The sequence below is a fragment of the Phalacrocorax aristotelis genome, chromosome 1, assembly GCF_949628215.1.
Source record: "Phalacrocorax aristotelis chromosome 1, bGulAri2.1, whole genome shotgun sequence".
NCBI lineage: Eukaryota > Metazoa > Chordata > Aves > Suliformes > Phalacrocoracidae > Phalacrocorax > Phalacrocorax aristotelis.
Genome location: NC_134276.1, coordinates 218,872,939 through 218,894,393, shown reverse-complemented (window position 1 = coordinate 218,894,393; position 21,455 = coordinate 218,872,939). Strand labels below are relative to the sequence as shown.

At 47.9% G+C, this 21,455-nt stretch overlaps 1 protein-coding gene across 11 annotated transcripts in view; it reads left to right on the top strand.

Moving 5' to 3' along the window:
- The window catches only part of SHANK3 (SH3 and multiple ankyrin repeat domains 3), a 401,813-nt gene that overhangs the window by 122,590 nt on the left and 257,768 nt on the right, over window positions 1–21,455 (top strand). For all 11 annotated transcript variants that reach the window (XM_075081824.1, XM_075081828.1, XM_075081835.1 and 8 more), the window contains one exon: window positions 8,800–8,866. In XM_075081824.1, the coding sequence (XP_074937925.1) occupies window positions 8,800–8,866 (67 nt within the window). The remainder of the gene's footprint in view (window positions 1–8,799; window positions 8,867–21,455) is intronic.

The window sequence follows — 21,455 nt, the reverse complement described above, 5'->3', positions numbered from 1 at the left end:
TCAGTATTCTTAATGTGCTGTACGTGGCCTCTGTGAGCGTTTTACAAAATGAACTAGATATTGTGTGTAGAGGTAATGCTTCTTATGCTATATTATTTATAAAATATTGTGATACCTTTGAAAATGTTTCAAGCGGCAAGAAAGCTAATCAGCTTTCTCATCTATAGTCGTGTCATCTGTGTCCGTGATGGACAAAGGACAGACCTGTGCCTTGTCTTTGTGATAGACGTAAAAGGTTTTCTCCTGGTAGATTACTTGTGGTTTATTCAACTCCTGGTTTATTTAACTTCTCTTATCAATCATAAAATAGTTGAACTCTGGGCTTCCCATCGCTGGAGTAGAAGATTGCAGACCATGAGAAGACTACCTGTCCATGAGTGATTTCCTGTCATTGTGTGATGTGCTGGAAGTTCTTTTTTCTGAGAGGCTGCGCGTGGGCCCACTCACAGAGCGAGCGCGTGTGCCGAGTGAGGGGTACCCAGCCTTGCTGCCCTGCGTGGGACGTGCGGTGCCTCTCCCACGTGCCGCCTCTCTGGGCATCTGGAGGGACGTGCCTGTGCTGCTCCAGGCACAAGGCAGTCTGCTTACCAAGGGGCTTTCATTTGCTTGATGAATGTCTATATTTTTTTTTTTTCTTCTTAATTTACCTACTCTCTCAAGGCTTTCTTATCCTTATTTTATTCGATTTGTTTTCTCTCTCTCTTTTCATTTGAAGTTTGTCTTGTAAAAATTGATCAGGTTTCTGGCCTCCTGGCTCCCTCCCACTCCTCCCCCAGTCTTCAGTGTGAGACTGATCTAATTCTGAGTCAGATGCCTTCTCAGCTTCGATTATTCAGATAATGTTCCTGACTTGAAATCTTCCCTGACCCGCAGCAGTCACACTCCTGTTACAGACGTTACACAGAAGTCTCTGCTTTGCACAGGAGGCCCTGCGTTTCCCCACCCTTCAGGCTGAGTCGGGTGGCTCTCGGAAGGCCTGTCAGACCCATCTGTAACTCTGGTGGTAAGGACCATCCTGACACAGATCTACACTCTGTCTGGTCCCTTGAGAGCATCCTTCAGTGCTGGCCAGACCAGAGACCAGACTGACCAACCCTTCCCCAAAAAGACCAGCCTGTCCTTTCTATCCTGTTCTGCCTGCTCTGGATAGCACTGTCCATTGTGATTCCATCTGAACAGACAGAGAAGAAATATCCCCATTGACACGTCTCCCCTCTCTCCTGTGCCTGAGGTACTCTTTTCCCAGGCACCGACCACCCATGGACCTTGCAATCAGCTCCCCATGACAAGTAACCATGACTTGATTTTTTTTTAAGGCCTGCTTTGTGGCACTGGGGGTTTCTGTGCAGATGCCATAATGCCTCTGGGCAAATCTGTCATTCTTCCCTTGCAGAATCTTGTTCTGAACTTTCAGGAGATGCTACCAACCCACCTTTGGTTTTTGAGCTGAAGCTCATTTCCAGAGCCTTTCTGCAGCACAACAAATTCATGGATATTGTGACCTCCAGGACATCGCACTTAGCCTGCATGGCTGCCCAGCACACTGCTGCTATGGCCTGCGAGTGTCAGAGCAGCGTGTAGGGGAGGTGACACCCCCGTGCCAAGGCTGCTGGTGGTGCTCGTACTGGTACTTCTTGAATAACACGCCACTGTTCTCCTTATAGCCTGTACTGATGGCCATCAGCCCCGATGGAAATGTCATCGGTCCTGTTAGAGGTGAGATTCACTCCTTGGAGTCTGGAGGTCACATTTCTCCTCTTCCAGCTTAAAGGCTCCTGAGCATAATGGCTCCAAGGTGCTGCCTTAAGGTTTGTTCCCAGAAGCATTCAGAGTTCAGAACACCCTGCCCCCCTTGATGGAGGAGATCACAGCATCGCCTGCCTCTCTTTAGGATAGTTTTGTGATGCATCTCATTAGGAGAATCGTCTTGCTTTCCAGTAGCTCCACATGCCTCATGTGAAAATACTGAGAAAGTTCTCTCCCTCTCTTAGCCTGGAGCTGAATGGTTGCAGCTTAGGACATTTTTTGTTCCTCACATATGTTTACATGGACTGATTGATGCAGACCATTCGGAGATATACCTTGTAGGCTTAGTGGCAGAATGTTAGTCTAGCTGCCTGGCTGAAGTGTTGCTTCTGAATCAAGGGCTCAGTGTGGTCCATAGGGGAAAATAAATACTGGTTTGCTGTGTAGACCATGGACTGCAAGTTGGGTGTTCCCAGGGAGTATTGGCTCTACTGCATGCACAGGTGCGGAGGGCATCTGAGCTGCGTTTGTCCCAGATCAGCTGTGTAGCTCATGCACAGGAGGTCTGTCTGTTGCCTCCAGGAAGTGTTGTGTCTACAGCGTAGTCATACAGTGACTGACCCCAGTGACACCTCCTGAAAGCATCAGACTAGCTGCATCTGTGCAATATAATGGCAGCACACATTGCTGTGAACGTATCTAGAGCTTCTGCTCGTATGGCAGCCCAGATGGAGCTGCCATATGTGAGCAGTAGGATCGACCTAGTAGGGCTGCCAGATTTCTGGAAATCTAGAACAAATATAGAACATGCTTGAAGTCTGCCTGGCCAAGTAAAGGTAGACAACTCTGAAAAAAGTCCAGACATATAGCAGTGCCACCTGATTAAATAAAGCGTGATGGTTAAAAAGAATCGTTCTGCTCTCTGTTATCTGGGATAATGCAGGGGTAGAAAACTATCAGCAATGGAAAGCTTCAGTAAGTGGAGAAGTCTTGGGTAAAGTGATACAAAAATAGTTGACAACAGAGTCTGGCATGTTTACAGATGCTTCTCAGGGTCTAAAGAGAGCTGAGTAGCTTGAATGTGTTATGACACTGAACTGGCTGCCTGCACCCTACCTAGTAAGCCTTTTCACATTCCTCTTCCAAAGAAGGTTCCCTTTTTGCCCAGCAGCACTGCTGATGATTGCTTCCTTCTTGCCCCATCATCTCTGGACTAATTGTTGCAGTCTGCAACCGAGAAACACCTCTGAGAGCACGGTGCGCTTTCATATGGAGCGAGCAACGTGGAGGTTGCTTTGATTCAGAGTCGTTCACCTCTCAAGCTAGAGGTTCCGGCAGATGGGGATATGTACTTTTTCAGGTATGAAAATACATGAAAATACCAGCGTTTTCAGAGCCACTGTGGTATCTACTCAGTGTTCTGCTGACCTTCATCCAGGTACCTCCCTTTTGAAGATACCATCAAAAACATAAACTCCTGCCACTGAACTTGATCTCTTTGCCTCTCTCTCTTCCTTTTTCTTCCCACTTCTTGGAGATCCTTATCAGCTGTTAATGTCAGCTGGATGCTTCCCTCAGACGCATATGGTTAGGAGTCTGACTCATGGCTGGTTGTGTTTTGCTACTCTTCTGTCTCCCAATTCCCCAGTCTTCTCTTAGACCTTTACAAGGTGGTATGTCCAGTGGTGGCAGCCTGTCTGTGACCTTTGTATGTTGTAGGACCCGTCTCTTCCTCATCGCAGGGGAAATGGTGCTTTACCATGGCTATTTTTAGGGACCGAAGAGCAGATAATGGTGGAAATCCACCTTGGACTCAGCAGTATCCATACTCATGAGCACAAGGTCAAGGTCATTCTACCCACTGTTGTACTGTCGTTGCACTGGGAAAGTGGCTCCATTTTTATTTTTTTTTTTAAATTAAAATCATCAGGATACCTATTCTTCATATTTCCCATCTAAAATACCGTGTTGCATGTTGGCCAGCACTCTTGTCCCTGGAGATGTTCCTGCCTGAGCGCTCCACAGGACCGCTGAGATCCTGGCCATGGCGGCAGGATTGTCAAAATAGATCATGTCCCTCTGCGCTGTCGTTCTTCCTTCCTCAGACAAGCTGCAGAACTGGGAGCTGGGGCTCCCGTGGTGCCTGTCGGATGGTCTGAGCGGGTGTGCTGTCCTCGGCAGCTGCGGGGTTTGTTACCCCTGCCAGAGGGGCTGCCCGCCTGGGCCTGGGGCAAGCATGGTCTCTCCTGGAGGTGGTTTCCATGCCCTGGGCCTCTTCAGATCCACGTCTGCGGTGTGTGGAGGGGGCAGGCTGGTGACAGCAGGCGCAGAGGGGCCGCAGGGTTGGGTCTGCAGGGTTCCTTTCCCATCTGCCGGGAGCCTGGAGGTGCCTCATCTGTGCTCCTGCTCTCAGTGGATCAGTTTTTCATGTAACGTAAGTGTGTCTTCTTCCCTGTCTGAGCACTGTGCTACTTTGAGATACCCTTTGGCGCTGGAAAACATGATGTTTTCCCCTAGCAAAATACATCCATCCAAGATCCATCTTTGCTCTCCATCAAATATCACAACTCGGTGCAAGGACATAACATCATTTAATATGAATATACATTGACAATTCAGAACCAGAAACATTAAATATTGTTATAAAAGCAGGCCCAGGATGAAAACCCAGTTAAGTGCCATGGTTTAAATTTGTTTAGCCAGTCTCTGTGCATCTTCAATTGACGGTTGGTGGTGAACCGGTGATTGCACACCTCTGAGAAACCTGTGCTAGGTGGAGTGAGGAGGCAGCAGCCCTGGCCCGCTTTGCGAAGGGCCTTGACAGTGTGGGGAAGAGTTCCTCTGGCTTCTCTTCTGCAGAGACTGGACACTCCCGCTCTGGTGTGGGGACTGGGTGAGCGGGTGGCTGGCATGATGCTGCTTCCACTGACGTGATGTGCAGCGGCCGTTTGCAGATGGCCCCTCCGTGCTGTTGCACCTTGGCGCGCTGTTGCTGTGTTCATGGTGAATCCACGCCGGTTGCCACCCGAGCTCTGTGCCAGCCTGTGTTGCCAAGGGGGTGGGAGGGGCTGGGGGGATCTTCTCATGGTTTCATGCAGTGTTGTGGGCTTTTTTTTTTTCCCCCTTGGGATGTTTGCAGAGTACTGTTATCCACAGATGCTGGGTTAGATCTCAGAGTGATGACTCTTACCAGGAATATTTGGTCTTTCAGTTTTCTGCTGTTAAGACCTTATAAGCACACTGACGCTGCAAGCTGCACAGCCTGTTCGGATGTCCCTCCTTCTTTCTTTTAGACGTTACTGAGTGTGCCTAAAAAGACAAAAATAGGCAAATTGCTGTTAGATTAAAAAGCGTTGTCACTTTGATATCACGCTCTGGAATGACTCAAGGTGTTACAGCACTTTGGAAAATAACCCTGTGCCAGAACCGTAATATTGTTGTATGTCTTGTGCAACCTGAGCGCAGATTTTCATAGTTCAGCCTGTGGCATGTGGAAGGACAGAGTCTAGATCCGTAGCATCGGGGCAAGATGTGACGATAAATGCCCTTTGCACGATGCCTGCTATCTCCATGACATCACCAGAAGTAGCTTGGCTGTGATATTAAGATGGCATTCCTATGTGGGACACCTGGCTTATTGCTTGAAATTAGGCCATTTATTTTCTGCGAGGAAGTCAGACTATTTTTTCTGATAGTCACCAATTCCTCCCACTTTCATGTACCAGCACTGAAGTTGCTAGCTGTGAAATATTGGGGAAAAAAATATCTGTTTTCCGGCGTTTCTATCCTTGAGACTTTCTTTTCTCGTTTACCTGTCCCTACAAAGCTATTGTTTTTAACTCAGAGGAGGTCACTGGTATGGTCTATCATGCGGTCTCTTAAACGGTTTCATCACCACGATTGCATGCAGCAAAGTGTTGCTGGGGCAGGAGCGAGCAGGCAGGGTGGGAATGCTGTCGGCTGGGGAAGCCGGTGTGCCGGGAAGCACCAGCTGAGGTGGCAATGCAGTATATGAAATCCTTTCATCTCCTTTGCTTTTTCCAAGTTGGATAGAAAAATGTAACCAGCAGGACTCTTCTCCCTTCCTAGGGATTTATATGAGATTATATTCTTAACAGACTTCCTATCCAGCATGTTTCTTCTCGCCTTTCCTGGAAGTCATAACGCTTCCAAGGCAGGGAGGGAGGGCGCTTCGGTTGCCTGCGGTGCTAGCTGTCCTGGTGCGGAGAGCTCCAGCGGGGTGGTGGGTGCAGCGGTGGGAGACCTCCGCCTCCTGCAGCCAGAGCAGGAGGGACTCCTGGGCTATGTGCGATGGCGGAAGCTGCTCCTGGTGCAGCACATACATTCGCCATACATTTGAGCAATTATTCCCGAGATGTACATCTAACGACACTTAAAATTTGTACTTTGAATTTGGATTTTTCAGAGACAGTGGACCATATATTAATTCTTTCTTTGAGGAACTTTGAAGTCCAAATGATTTTTCTAAATTCTCCGTTCCAGTCTTTTGCCAGTTTGGTTATTTTTGTTTCAAATTCCCCCCAATTCAGGTCATTTGCCCTGCTGTACAAAAGCTTTTTTTGCCTGCTCAAAGACTGTGACCTTTGGGAGAGCAGACATTATAAATATATATATAAGGGGAGGCAGAGAAAAATCACAATTGGTAGTAAGCTTGGGGAAAACCAGAGATTCTTACTTGATTTTCTCTGCTATGGTGGCCTGATTTCCCAAATGCAGAAAGAAGGTTTTGTTTCTTCCAGCCATCACTGATTGCTCCCAGCTCCAGGTGAGGAGGTGGAGTATGAATTCTGGGCCTCAGAAAATGAAAAAAAAAAAAAAAAAAAAAAAAAAATCACATCAACATTGCAGAGCTGAGGATAGTAAGACTATTTCTGCTGATAAAGGATCATAGTAGAGAGGTGTGCATGCTGTACTGAGTCACCAAGTTAAATATATCACTTCGTCACAAGTTAGTGGTAAAATGCAAATGAACCTCGTATTTCTAAAAGCTGTTCTTGTAGGAGGGCAGGGAAACGTTTAACAGCTGGAGCTGCCAGTATCGCTCTTGACTTTGTCAGTGTCTGGGGGGGGTTTGGTTTCTACTGCCTGCCTGATCAAATACGTTTGTCTCAAATTCCAACTCTAACTTAAAAAGAAAAAGGGGGGGTGGGGGGGACAGGCAAAACCAGCAGCTGTATCTCAGCCTGTTCTTACATGGTTTTTCACACTCTGAGCAGCAGCACTTTGTTTTCACCCAGAATCAGCTTGATCTGGCTGCCTTCTTGTTCCCAAATCAGCTGTAGGTGCTGTTGAGTGAGAGCACTGTCCTAAGAGGCTCAGCAGTGACTGGTGGGACTGGGTGTCCTGGGCCGACAGTGCCCTGGGAGTGCATGAAAAGGAGTGTGGCCAGCAGGGCGAGGGAGGTTATCCTCCCCCTCTGCTCTGCCCCAGTGAGGCCACACCTGCAGGGCTGCGTCTAGTTCTGGGCCCCCAAGTTCAAGAAGGACAGGGAACTGCTGGAGCAAGTCCAGTGCAGAGCTGCCAAGGTGATCAGGGACTGGAGCATCTCCCTTGTGAGGAAAGGCTGAGAGACCTGGGTTTGTTCAGCCTGGAGAAGAGAAGGCTGAGGGGGGATCTCATCAATGCTTATAAGTATCTGAAGGGCGGGTGTCAGGAGGATGGGGCTGGACTCTTTTCAGTGGTGCCCAACGCCAGGCCAAGGGGCAACGGGCACAAGGTGGAACACGGGAAGTTCCACCTGAACATGAGGAGAAACCCCTTTGCTGTGCAGGTGCCAGAGCAGGGGCACAGGCTGCCCAGAGAGGCTGTGGGGTCCCTCTTCCCTGGAGACATTCACACCCCGCCTGGATGCGGTCCTGTGCCCCCGGCTCTGGGTGTGCCTGCTCCAGCAGGGGGTGGGACAGGATGAGCTCCAGAGGTCCCTTCCAACCCCTGCCATTCTGGGATTCTGTGGGTGTGCTGGGAGGGGTGGGAAGGGCGAAGGTGGCATCGAAAACAGGACTCAAGCAGCTCAGTCCAGAGCAGTTCTAGTTTATCTTCTTGAGGACCAGCAATGGATTTCATGTACTTCTATGCATCTCACTGTGGTTCTTGCACATGTTTGTACTTTTGGACCATGTTCTGAAAATATTGATCTGCCTTACTAGCTGTGATGCAGTGCTGTGTTGGGGTTTTTTTCCTAATTATGTAAGAAGTCAACAAATTTCAACTGATGTTGCTAGTCTGTTGGCTGAAGTCTTGCTTCAGGAGAGTCATACTTCAGTGTCTGTCTTGTGAGTTGACCTACCTTTGTGTAGACTGCTGCTGTTCTGCAGTTCCCCAGGGTGGGAGCACCTGTAGGAGCAGTTCCTGGAATAAGACAGGCCAGTTTTGTCTGTGTGTGTTGCTGGCAGTCCCACGTTCGGCCTCCCAGCTTTCCTTAATCCTTTGAGTTCTCTACAATTCTTCCTGTGGAGCGACACCATGGGATGGGTGGTGGGCAAAGCAGCATTTAACGTTGGTCTAAAATGCTGTGGCTTTACTGGGGCAAGCTGCTGCTGCAGCTTTCTAAGTGGAAGTGGTTCCTTGGCCAGTGCAGTCTGGAACGAGCATGAAATAGTCCTGTGGACCTTCCAGGTGGGATGTGCAGGGAGCTTGGTTGCTGGTGATTCGCCTTTCATCAGCTAACTAGGATTCACTGAAGAGCTTCAGGCTGGAGAACATCTGGCCATCACCTGCAAGACCTGAGATTAATTCCTAGCTGGTGTTAGGTGTTAGTCACCACCAGGCTCTGAGGAGAGAGGAGCGATTATCTCCAAGCTGTTTGCCACCCTCTCGCTGCACAAGCCATCGACATACGCTCTCCCTGCGGTACTGGGAGTGTATTTTCACTGTGGGGTTACTGACTGGGTGAGCTGAGGCAGAACAATTGTTGGCTCTGCGTCCCCCATGGAAAGCAGCTGTTACTAGTCCATATGGCATAATCTGTGCAAGTGAGCACAGGATCGGTGCTGTTCAGAGCCACTCAACTGTCTTCCCTCCCTCTCTTTTCAGGTGGCCATCATTGCAGGAAATTTTGAATTGGCTGAAATCATCAAAACCCACAAAGAGTCCGATGTTGGTGAGTTTGATCTTTCTTCTACCCCCTTTTCTCCCTTTTAAATGTTGTTGTGGAATCCAGGGCTATGTTGGTGTGGGTGTGTTAACGGGTAGTTTCCTGGCGCTGCATGCAGTGGTTGGTGGAAGCTGCAGCTTGCAGCCAGTTTTGGGTCCTGGGAGTGACAGGACATCTCTGCTTTCCTCCGGGGCCATCAGTATCCAGTTTGTTTATTCAGTCCAGTGTTTGCTTATGATTGCTGAGATTGCCAAGATAAAGGATTAGCCAAATCATTAGTCTGGAGTAGCTCTGAAAAGCTCTTCTGTAAAATCCCTTATCTTTTTCTCTCTCTTTGCATCCTTGAGGTCATGTCATACTAGGGATCCTCTCCTGCTAAGGCTACTAACTGGGCTTGGTGAAAGGAGAAGACAACCTCTGTCTTAGGAGTTGATTATGGCTACAGAGCTGCCCCCCACTGAAGCTCCTATAAGTAAAAGAATTGAAGTAGCAGCCATTCTGGTTGTACTTGCTTCTTTATGGACGAATATTTCTGGATTTTCTGGTCAGCCTTTTTCTTTTCTTTGTGGCATCTCTTCTACCCTTCTGTGGGGTAGATATTGTCATGCGATATATAATATGCCATGCAAAACTGAGTTTTAGGTCAGATATAAAATCAACATTTATTGAGTTTTATTTAATTATTCTGAAAAGGTTGTTGGTCTAGGACTCGCTAAAGCAAGAGTTAATTCTTAGTGTGTGTGCCTCCACAGAAGGTACAGAGTCATCAGGTCATCAGCTGAAAACAGACTTGTGGAGTTTGAAACAGCCAGCAAGTACTGGGCTCGGTTCTTGGAAGTGGCTGTGAATCTGGAAACCTAGCCCCCAGACATTCTTTATTACTTCTTTTCTCACCTAGGTACCGCTGATAGTTATAAACAGCTGCTGAGAATTTGTAGGAAGATGTAGGAGTCAGAAAAGGCATGGAGAAAAGCCTGAAAATTCCTTTTAACTCTGTCAGTGAACAGTGCTCGCAAGAAAGCCACCCTGTTAATTCAAGAGGAAAGTGGCTGTGTGCTGTGAGAGGGGTTTTGGGCTAGATGACCTCCGAAGGTCCCTTCCAGCCTAAATTCTTCTATGACAGAATCTGAATCTGTGATTGACTGGCTCAATTATTTTCATTGAAAAAGTATAAGGAAAAAGGGCATGAAAACATGTCAGGTAGAATGAATTGTTCATGTTTTAGCTATGGCTGTTTATACAAAATAGGTCAGGTAACAGTTGCAAACTAATCTCACGCAAACCAGCAGGTCCAGATGGTATCTGCCTGGGGTCAGGGGAACTGGCAGATGAACTTCCCGAGCAAGGAGGAATTGTTTTTAAGTTCATTAAGAACAGAGAAGTGTGAGTGTCTGGCTGGAAGAGAGCAGACTGGCATTGCTTGGGATGAGGCAGGGGCAGGGCTTGGTCTGCCCGTTCCTCTGGCAGTTCTATCGGAACAGTCACAGAAACACTGAAGCCAGGAATCTGGTAGGAAAGGACAGCATAAGGCAGCCTTGTAGGTGATAGTTCTTGGAGAAATCTTTTCAAGCTCCCAGTATTAGGCTGCGCCTGTCTGGCTGCGAGACAAGAATTGGTAGCCCCCACCATCAGAAACGTTTGGAGAGGACCGGTTGTGTTAAGGCTGTAGGAGGAAGGATGGTTATCAGGAGCTTTCACTCCGTTCTGCAGGACAGCCCTGAGCATGTAGCTCTACTTCCAGGCTCTTAGAGCGTTCGTCAGTGTTTCCACCTGGATCTGGAGCGCTCTTCTGAGCTGGCTCTCCCCACTTGCTGTGCTTTGTCTTACAATGTAGAGCGAGCCCAGAGAGTGTGAACTTAATTTCTTTCAGGTGAAAATAACCCAGAAACTGTTCCAGAAAAACACCCGATGTGTTCTATCTGCTGAGAGGCATTCAGCCCATGGGTCTAGCCAGGGTCAACACACTCTGAAGCAAGATTCCCAGTGTGGACACTGGGTGGTCAGTGACAGCTCTTTACAGCCCACTGGGCTGCAGGACTTCTTGCGCAGCTTCCTGTGGTTCCCTGTGCGCAGGTCTCCATCCCTTCAGTCGGTGCAGAGTCCAAAAGCTGCTTATTCCATCACAGCCACCAGCACTGGGGCCAAAGAAGGGCCAGAGTGGAAGGCTGCAAATCTGAGGAGGGGAGAATGTGTCCTTACAAGTAGAAAATGTTTGTGGTGACTCAGGAATTGGGCAGTTCTAGCACTTCTGGGTTTTATTCCTTATTCTCTTGTTTTAAGGATCTGCAGACAGAGAATGCCATAAATGGCAACTGCTGCGCTTTATTTTCTTGGTGGGACCTGAGAGGTTGGATCCCGAGGACTTGTCAATGCCACCGCAGACCCTCTGTGGCATATTCCAGTGCTTGTTGGTCAGTGCAGCCTCTGCTGTTGCCCGTATGGGAATAGTTTCTGTGGAGTGGTGAGGGCAACCCTAATCCTCCTCCTGAGCAGCAGGAGTGTTTCCTAGGGTATGGCTGCAGAGCCTTGTCTCTGACCTCTCCAGGCAGATTTGGAGACGTTCTCAGTTAAGTGCATTTACTGGTAATGCCTTGGGGATGTCGTGGTTTAGCCCCAGTCAGCAGCCAAGCACCACACGGCTGCTCGCTCACTCCCCCTTGGTGGGACGGGGGAGAGAATCAGAAGGGTAAAAGTGAGAAAACTCGTGGGTAGAGATAAGAACAGTTTAATAGGTAAAGCAAATCAGTAACAGTAATAATAATAATATAATGAAAAGGAGAAGCAAAAGCTGTGCGCGCGAGCAAAATAAAGCAAGGAATTCGTTGACTGCTTCCCATCGGTGCACGTGTTCAGCCATCTCCAGGAAAGCAGGGCTCCATCATGTGTAACGGTGACTTGGGAAGACAAACACCATCACTCTGAATGTCCCCCCCTTTCTTCTTCTTCACCCAGCTTTATATACTGTTGTATGGTATGGAATACCCTTTGGACAGTTTGGATCAGCTGCCTTGGCTGTGTCCCCTCCCATCCCTGCTTCTTGTGCCCCTAGCAGAGCATGAGAAGCTGGAAAAGTCCTTGACTAGTATAAGCACTACTTAGGGACACTTAGCTGCTACTTAATAACAACTAAAACATCAATGTGCCATCAGCACTATTCTCATACCAAATCCAAAACACAGCACTACACCAGCTACAGTAAAGAAAATTAACTCTATCCCAGCCAAAACCAGCACAGGGAAATACCTAGGCCACCTGCTCTAGCAGCCTTGAGTTGGTTTGTGGGGGCTGTAAAGGGAGAGCTCACACCAAGGTGGCCCTGAGCCGTGTGTCTAGTTCCCAGCACAGCCCAGGAGGCGGCCATGGAGAAAGGGAGCTGCTCGATGGGAAACAATGCAAACGGGATGGTGTCTGAACCTTGGGGGCTCTCTGGAGTGCCACTGCCAACCTCCCGCCGTGTCCATTTGCTTCTCCCATTGCTGTTCGAGTCTTAAACCCACATCAACATTTATCAGTCTAATGTGTAATTCCACTCAATAAAATCAGATGTGCACCACGTTACCTGTCTTTCATTAAAACATTTGCAGTGGTGTTAATTGCACATGGGTGTTTATCAGTTGGATCCTGTGCCAACTGCTCAATAATTTTCATGGTCCATCTTTCTGGTAAGTTTTCTCAGCCTGCAAGTGTTAAAAGTATTTGTTTTGGCTAATTAGTAGCTGTCTCTGCTTTGTCATCGTGGTGACACAAATGCCTCTTCTTGCTTCTTTTAGAATATACTTCTGCATCTATAAAACAACCCAAAAGCTTTTTTTGAAGTTTTCTGCCTTCTTCAAACCACTTGTTTTTCTTTATTGTTTTTAGCTCCCCTTCTGGATTTTGAGTATATTGTAACTTAATATTGATTTCAATTATTTTTCCATAATTACAGAATAAATATATTCTGCAGCACCAACTGATGTCTTCATTTTGCCACTCCTGTCCAAACAGGCATTTAACCATAGTTGCTCTGTTTCATAATTGTGGTTTTATAACTTTGCTACTTTTTTTAAAAAATTCTGATTTTTATTCATATTTTCTCTCTGAAAGTAGACCTGGAGGAATAGCATGACATTAGCCCAATACTGAGAAATTAGCCTTGTTACATGTACATAAGACCGGTTGGGGCTGTCCTCCCTTTTCTTACGCTGAATACAGTCAGGTCATGTTTGATGGTCACTAAGCAACGACCAACTTCAAGTCAAAGGAATTAATTCACTGTCAGTCATAATGAGGCCCAAAACAGTTACCCGGTATTACGTGAAATACCTTTTTGTTGGAGAACGGTGATCTGCAGCTCTGGGTGAGACCGCAGGCATTTGCCAAACTGAAGCGCACCATAACAACGCTTGTTTTCCTTACGTGTACAGGGAGGGGCGGGGAGTAACTCATCCCTCAGCGGCTCCGCGGTGGTCCGTGCTTTTGGGATGTGTTAGCCTCTTGCCCACTTGTGCTCGGGATCCTACAGCCCCGGCCTGCTGTTAGCTCTACATGGGCAGCGTTGCTGGCAGAACCTTCCTCTCTCCTGCTGCTTTGGGGTGGATTTTTTTCAATGTATTTAGGCATTTGAAGATTGGACATCACAAAGGTCAGAAAATGACCTGGTCGCCTAACTCCTCATGAGGAGTCCATTCCAGGTGCAAAGACGATAAGCAATGCATATCCAGATGCACATGGCCCTGTTCCCTAGTCCCTTCTCTGCGTGAGCTGACACCAGGGTATTAATTTAGAGTACAACATGCTAGGAAGATTACATGAAGCTTTGGGCATTGAATTAGTTGTTGCCAGAAATCTCAGCTTTATGATGTTTTATAGCTCAAACCAAAGTATAAGTTATTTCTCATTAATGAGGGTGTCCTGGAGCCAATCCAAGATCTCCTTGTCCTTCAGATGCCCTCCTTATCTGAAGCCCATCCCAGGTGTGTCCATGCACTGTGAAGCTATCTGTCAGAGGCTGTGAGAGCCCAGCCTGGAATTGCCCAGCATGCGAAAAATCTAACATTTTCCAGTGCTACTGATTCTTCAAATTCTCCCCTATAAATCTTTCAGGGTGGATTTCACGTCTTTAAAGTGTTTTGCTTCCTTAGGACACTGTGACTTCGTATCTCTTTTTGCTAAGATCCAATAACTTGTTCATAATATTCACTGTTGGTGAAACTTTTTCCCTTTTATGAAGGAAACGTAATGCTACTTTGGATCTTTGACCATCCATGTTCCCAGGTCTGAACCTCTTCCAGCTCTACTATGTCTTTTGAGATGGGGGTTTTCTACTGTGGTGTAAGAGTGTCTGTTTTGCTTTCTCTATTTTTGTAATGGTACCCTGTGTTTGAATGGTATTTCTAACCACTACCAAGCTCAGAGAGAACTTTTTCTTGGAGCTTTGCTGTAGAATGGCATAGAACGTCTCAGACAGACGTGTATGAGAAGCAGAAGTAGAGGTTATGATACTACTTCTTCCTTTCTAACCTTTCCTCTGGATCGCTTCTCAGAGAAACTTTTGGAAAGTGCTAAATGAGGTAGATGTCGAAAAACTTTGTATGGAAGCCATAAATGAGTTCTTGTACTATGGAAAGCTTTATTTCTTTTTTGCCTATTTATGTTCCATTTCCAGGAGTGTGTAACAAATATGGATGAGCTTGATGAGCTTACTCTTTGTAAGGATAGTTGGGTATCTGTCAGCTGGCAGCGGTGAAGAGATAAGATGGAGAACGATAGCTTTCTATGTGCCCTTCTTTCTTGTGTGCCTTCTACAAAGACTTTTTTCTCACTGTTGTCAGACAGAATATTAAGCTACATGAGGCCTTAGTCTGATCAGTCCAGCAGTTCCTAAGAAAGGGTGTGGTTCTCTGCATAAAATGTAGTAAAATATGGTGGGACAACTGGAACAGCTCCTGGGTCCTGCCAGAAGTTGGTCTTCAATTATAGCAGGGTAGAGACAGGTTTCATACACTTCTTGGCATAGCAAATTCAGTGGTCTGGACTAGGGATGTTCCACAGCAGAAGTCATAGAGCAGTCGTAGCACGTAGATATTCTGTAGAAAATCACTCCTGGCTGGGAAGGCTGAGCTGAGTCACATTTGGTGGCAGTACTTGTCTGGAAACTGAGTTAAAATCTGCTGGGTAACTTTGAATTTTAGAGTTTATTTGTATATTAGGCATGTAGTTGAGAACAGCAGCTCCTCAAGCTGTGGTTCCCCCCCTCCAAAGGGGTCACCTGTGCCTTGTGGTGGTGCCTAGACATCTGCACCTCACTGTGGGAGACTTGTTTCTCCATGGTGAAATGTTGACTGTGCTTGATCCTTTGTTTTCACCCAAGGCTGGCCAGGGGACCTGTGCCGGATGCTGTGAGCCTGCCCCCAGGATATTCCTCCTGTCCTCATGTCTCTGAAAGCTCTTTGTCACCCCTTCTGCGGGGGATGTGGTCAGTCCACCAGTGACCGCAGGCCTGCGCAAGAGTGACCTCACGAGAGAAATCTATTTTTTCATCGTGAGTTTGAAAAATTCCTCAGAAAAAGCTACTGATGGAACAATACATTTTTAAGACTGGAGTGACCAGTATTGTCATCTTGTGATGGAAACAGTAATGCTCGCACAAGTCTATGCAAACTTAGGTAAGAACTCTTTCCAGTATACAAATATGACTGTGACTCTGACTGTCACCTTGGCAAATCATGAATAGATTCTCTTTCATTGTTTTCTTGATACAGAATCCTAGATTCATAGAACCATTAAGGTGGAAAAGACCTCCAAGATCATCAAGTTCAACTGTAAACGCCACACTACCAATGCTCCTAAAATATAGATCAGGTTGTCCAGCTTCTGAACCATTACATGGCTTTATTTTGAATGCTTTTGGGTTTTTAACATTATTTTTAGAAGCGTAGACTGAATTTACGTGCATTTTTTCCACAATAACCTTAGGGATGAACAGCCGATGCCACCCTTTCCAGGGGTTGATATATCTGTTAGTTATGTTAGCTCTTCTGCTCTCACCATTGGTCTTGGAGGTGGTGTCTGTCAGCACTCACGGGCTTGTTTCAGTCTCGCTGCTTTTCAGGGAGCAGTCCTATGTTGTGCAACCTCCATTCGTGTTTCCCAGAAGCTTCATTTTGCATCAGGCTGTGATGAAGCATGTTGAGATGATGCTGTCTTAACAAATGCCCGAGATTTCATTGTGTTGATACTCTTTCTTGTATGTCATAGAATCACAGAATGGTTTGGGTTGGAAGAGACCTTTAAAAATCATCTAGCCCATGGCAGGGGCCTTGGATAGGGCTATCTCTCACCAGATCAGGTTGCTCAGAGCTCTGTCCAACCTGACCTTGAACACTCCCAGGGAAGCGGCATCCACAGCTTCTCTGGGCAACCTATTCCAGTGTCTCACCACCGTCATCATAAAAGATTTCTTACTTATGTCCAATCTAAATCTACGCACTTTCACCAGTGACGCTTGGCCAATGTCATTGCATCAGTCATTGCATCACCTGTACTTTTATTGACAATGATCTGCATTTTTTCTAAGTCATCAATAAAGACAAAAATATAAGTACTACTGTAACAATAACTGACTTACTGAACAGTATTGGAGATATTTCCACCTGTAATCCTCCACTAACAATTCAGTATTGTGTGTGTTAATGTGTGCTCTGGTAACCTGTCCGGTAGTAGCACGTAATCAGAATATCATAGGGCCGACAGTTTCACCCAAGCTTATGACATCAGCAGGTATTTTTGTTAGTGAGATTTGAGCTCTTAAAGCCATCCCCGCTGATATTCTCATTCCTTTTTATTACATGGTAAGTGTCCTGTTTCAGTTTTTCTAAGCTTTTCCTAGAAATGATATGAAGCTAAGCTCTGTGTGGTGATCTGTATGGAATCATCCCACTGGCCCTTTCACAGCTGCCTCCCCATCTCTGGAGCTTTTGAAGGAGTATTATAAATATAGGCCAGCAACTCAGTGAGCTCTATTGCAAATTCTTTTGAACTTTGCTGCAGAAGCTTTTGACCTGCTAATTTAAAAGTACATAACAGAACAAGCATCGGTTACTGCTGTACTTGGAATTGTGCTCCATTTTGGTCTTGGGTGCATTTCTTTTTGCCAGTACAGGAGTATGTATGGGAATTATTTTCAAAGACAGGTCAGAAACATGTGTTAGATTTTTCTGTTTTTCTGTTATCATCACTGTTAATTGAATTGTGTGCTGCCTCTGACAGGTCTGAGCAGTTAGGATTTCCTCTGGGAGGGGGCTTTAGCAACGGCCTGATAGTCCAAGCAGAACCCTTGATGTGCTGAATGTAACAAGGCGAAACAGAGGAATGAAAAATGCACAAACCTCTTGCAAGGGAAAATGTGCAATGTTGAGATGCATCAGACTGATGGATTTTATCTGAAAAGAAAGGCTGAAAATCTCATATCAGAGTACCACTCACAGGTGAATTGCCAGCATATTCAAGAATTGCTTGTAAGGGAAAACTAGCAAGTTTAATTCACTTGTATTTTTAGCAGTTTCAATTTAAATTTTACAAATGCAGAGCAAAACGTGTTTCCAGCTGTGAAGGGCTGGCATGAGCAGGACGAGGTGAGAGACCTATGTTCAGGTGGAAGAGTGAGGAGGGGCAGGTGGGAGAGGAGGGGTGGCTCTGAGGGGCTGCGTCCAGGGGTGCAGCATCAGGTGTAAAATTCAGTAGCTGGGAGGCAAATGGAGATGGCTGGAGAAGTGGTTGGAGGATGATTTTTTTTTTTTTAATTAAAAATATAACGAGGCTATAATTCCTTTCAGTGGACTACTTCTCAGTACTGAGGGAAATGGCCATCTCACTCTTTGGAGCTGAGAGGTTCTGGTGTGCCTCATCATCTTGTCCTTTTCCTTTAGTTTTCATTCCTAGAAAAAAAAAAATGCCTGGAAGGTCTCTTGGAGTAGCCTCTCTCTCCCACATGGGAGAGAAGCCTGGGCACAGTCTGCTCTGTGCCGCATGAGGGGAGATGCTATGCGCCTTCTCCAGTTTGCTTTGTAATTTTCCACTATTAAAATGTAAATGTGGCCTCTCAGCTTGGAACTGTGGAGACATTTGCACTCCGTGCGCTTTTGCTTTTTTACATGAATATTTAACATTGAGCCAGCAAATCTAAATAACCTCCGAGTGTTGATTACACTTTGGCTCGTTAGGCTGCAGCTCGGGCTTGTTTGGAGTGTGGTCCAGGTGCCACCCAGGTGCCAGCGCAGCATCTCGGGGCTGGGAGCTCCTTGGGGAGCCCTGGCTGCGTCCTGCTCCCACCACACCTGAGTGGTGAGAGGCATTTTCGAGTCAAGAGCTGTGCATTTCCCCTTCTGGAGGGCAGAAAGCAAACATGGGAGCATCAGATGAACTAGGCTGGCTGGGGCATGGTTGTGCTGCTTCGAGCAGCGCTGTCATGGTAACTGAAGTGATTCATTTTGCTGCGAGAAACCCAGTAAACATACTTTGATTAAACTCTTGAGAAGGTATAGAAAAGAATCTTCAAAGCTGATTGTATGAACGGCACAAAGTTTTTTTTTCTTTATTGCTTTCACTTCCCTCCCTTCCCCACCAGGGACAGTGGGTTTGGGGGATGGGGAGGGGAACCTTCGTCAGAATTGGCTGCCTGGCAGCAGCCTGAAACTATCCTGTTTCTGGCACCTGGTGGCTGGCGTTCAGGCTCAGTGCTTTATTGTTGTTATTACCAGCTTCAGGCAGGTTGAGGAGCAGGGAGAAGCCGGCCGTGCAGCCCCTGGGGCTGGCTGAAGCCTGCCTTGGGACTGATAGGGTGATTTGGGGCACCACAGCACACCGGGGCACCTCGGAGCCTCCTGGCAAGGAGTGCATGTGCCAGACCAAGGCAAATCAGCTCTTCCTGTTATAAGTTGGCGTTATGAGTAAGCTGCCTGTACAAAGCCTGAGTCTCCGCGCTGAGGTCTGGCACATCAGACCCTGGCTGGGGAGCAGCTCCTCAGGTCTCATATCAGGTCCAAGGTCTCTTCCTGCTACCCTGTCCCTGCTCTGAGGCTTGGGGAATCGGAGCTGTGTCCTGGCTGGGTGCTCCACTCCCCCAGGCTGTGGGGGATGATGGCCATGTCCCCCTGCCCTCACTGGGCTGGCTGCCCTGGTTCTGGCTGGGAACTGTGCTCCCGTGGGGGAAACCCACCCTCTCTGAGCCTTGCTCCCAAATCTCTCTACTGCCTCTGCGAGGGGCCTGAGGACACAGGTAGCCAGACCGGGCTGCTTCCCGGTCCAGTCTTAGCTTGTGGGCCTTCCTTGGATGCCCCACTGTGCACGCCCCCTCCCGCTCTTCCCTTGCTGGCTCCTGCCCTGGTGGCCCAGACCCCTCCCCGGCCCTGCGAGGACGGTGTATGAAGCTGCTTCCAGCTGCTGCTGTATCTTGGCCGGCCGGAGGCATGTTCCTGCAGTTGCTCCTGTGGTTACCTGGCACTAGGACAGGGCTGTGCCGGTCTCAGCTCCCAGCGTAAGGGGGGGTCTTGTCCACTGGTCTGCCTTGCTCCTGCATGCTTTCCTGCCCCTAGCTCTGCGTGGCTCTGGTTTTCACTGACCCAGAAGAAAACTACTCCCGCGCGGTTATTCATTGGTTTCATTTTGCTGCGTGTGCTTTCCAGGAGGCTGATGAGTTGAGCCGTCAGGCTGCTCTGACACCTGGGGCGTCAGAGTCCCAGTGCGGGCGGGAGCAGGGGAAGGGATGAGGATGGGGCGGGTGCCTCCACCTTCTGGCACTGGGAAGCTGTTGGATGGGACACATCTCGCGTCCTGCAGCAGATCCCCAGCCTGCTAGGAGCCCTCTCCAGCCCTCCCTTTTGGCTACCCTCTTTCTGGTGAGGAGCATGATTTCAGTCCTTCGTACTGCTGTGACAGTGGCCAGCAAGGGATGGGACAGGGTCCCATCTCGGTGACAAGGTAGGGCTCACACAGAGGATACAGAGGGGAGAGTGGCATGAAGGAACCTTGCTCAATGTCCTTCTGAACAGAAGAGGACTAAGCTTTCTCTAAAGCTCAGGGTGACCTAATTTTTGACTGAATGAAGCCACTGCTGTGCTGGAGGAGGTTGGCCTTCAGAGTTAGAGCCAGGGGAGCAGGCAGGACCATGGCATCCTCACTGGAATGGTGCAGAAGCTTAGCGCTGGCTGTCCCACAGGACAGTGCAGGCAGAGGTGGGATCCTCCTGTGTTTTTAAGACATTACGTGGGGCTGGGATTATTGCACATTCTGGAGACCTGGATGTAGCTACACAACGTAATTTGGCTGTTGCGAGCAAGTGGCTGGTCTGTGCGCTGTTCTGTTAGGGAGCCGGGGCCTCTGAAGGATGCTATAAGATACAGTTAATTCGGCACTTCCAACCCTAGTACGAAGTTCTCATCTTTCACTCATCTTCCTCAGAACAGCAGAGAGTTTCCCCAAGACTTTTGCTTTTGAACACATGGTGTTTCCCCAGGGAGAGAAGTAAACAGCAAATCACGTTAGGGTTGTTGGTCTCTTGCTTGCCTCTCCAAGAAAGGCTAATTTAAAAACAGCAATAAAAGGATGCCTAGAGGGCTCCAGCACTGAGCCAGGCTCAGTGCAGACTGCGGTTGTCCTTGGCTCGCATCGCTGCCCTGTGTATGTGGTAGACTTGATTTTCTGTCTGCTGCAGCCCCCGGCTGTGTTCCTGATGCCTTTGCTGTCCTGTGACTGTGCTAAATGCTGATCTGGTGGACTTCCTCGTGCAAATAAGTGCACTCATAGCACCCTTCAACATCAAACTGCTTCCACTGGGTCCTCTTTTGCTTCAGGATCTGCTTTACGGATTTGCCCCAGCCCACATCCCATGCAGTTTGGGTATCTCCTGTCCTTTGCCACCTGGCCGTGGCAGACAATCTTCCACATTTCTGCCACGTGCAACAGATTTTGTCTTCCTTGCTGTCTTCATCTCATTACACATCACAGCTAAGAACAAGGTTGTATCTCTCTGAATATCTAATTTTTGTCCAGAAAGGCCCAGGCTTGCACTGTATCTGCATGGCAGAGCTTCCAGATTGGCTGGACTTAAGCCTGGGCTTAGGTGAGGGGTCTGGAGAAGCTCTGGAGCATCTGGAGAGGGAAGTATCGCTTACACAAGCAATAGCTGTATTCCTCTGAGAGCCCTCCTCCTGTGAAGCTGTCTGGATGGCTGATCATCAGCGTTGTCAGTGAAAGCCAGGCTTTCCCAGGCATGTACTGTCATTTCTAGATCTCTAACCTCTGCAGGAACTTCTGCTCTTGGTCCAGTTGCCTTCCTGGCTGCACAGTGGCCCTGAAATGGGCCTCGAGGCAGTCCAGGCGCCAGAAGCTAAGCACTGAAGTAGGACAGGTGAGGTTTCCCTCATCTGTACCTTTTTGAGGCTCCCAAGGGCTTTGCCGAGTCCCCCTGAGCTCTCGTCTTTGTGCCAGAGTAGACAGTCTGGGTCCTTGGCTGCAGCTTCTTGGGTCAGGAAACATCAGAGCATCTCTGGACACCTGAGAGCCTAGGGATCTTTGCAATCTAAATAGATATCGTCTGAAAAATCTGTGCTCCCAT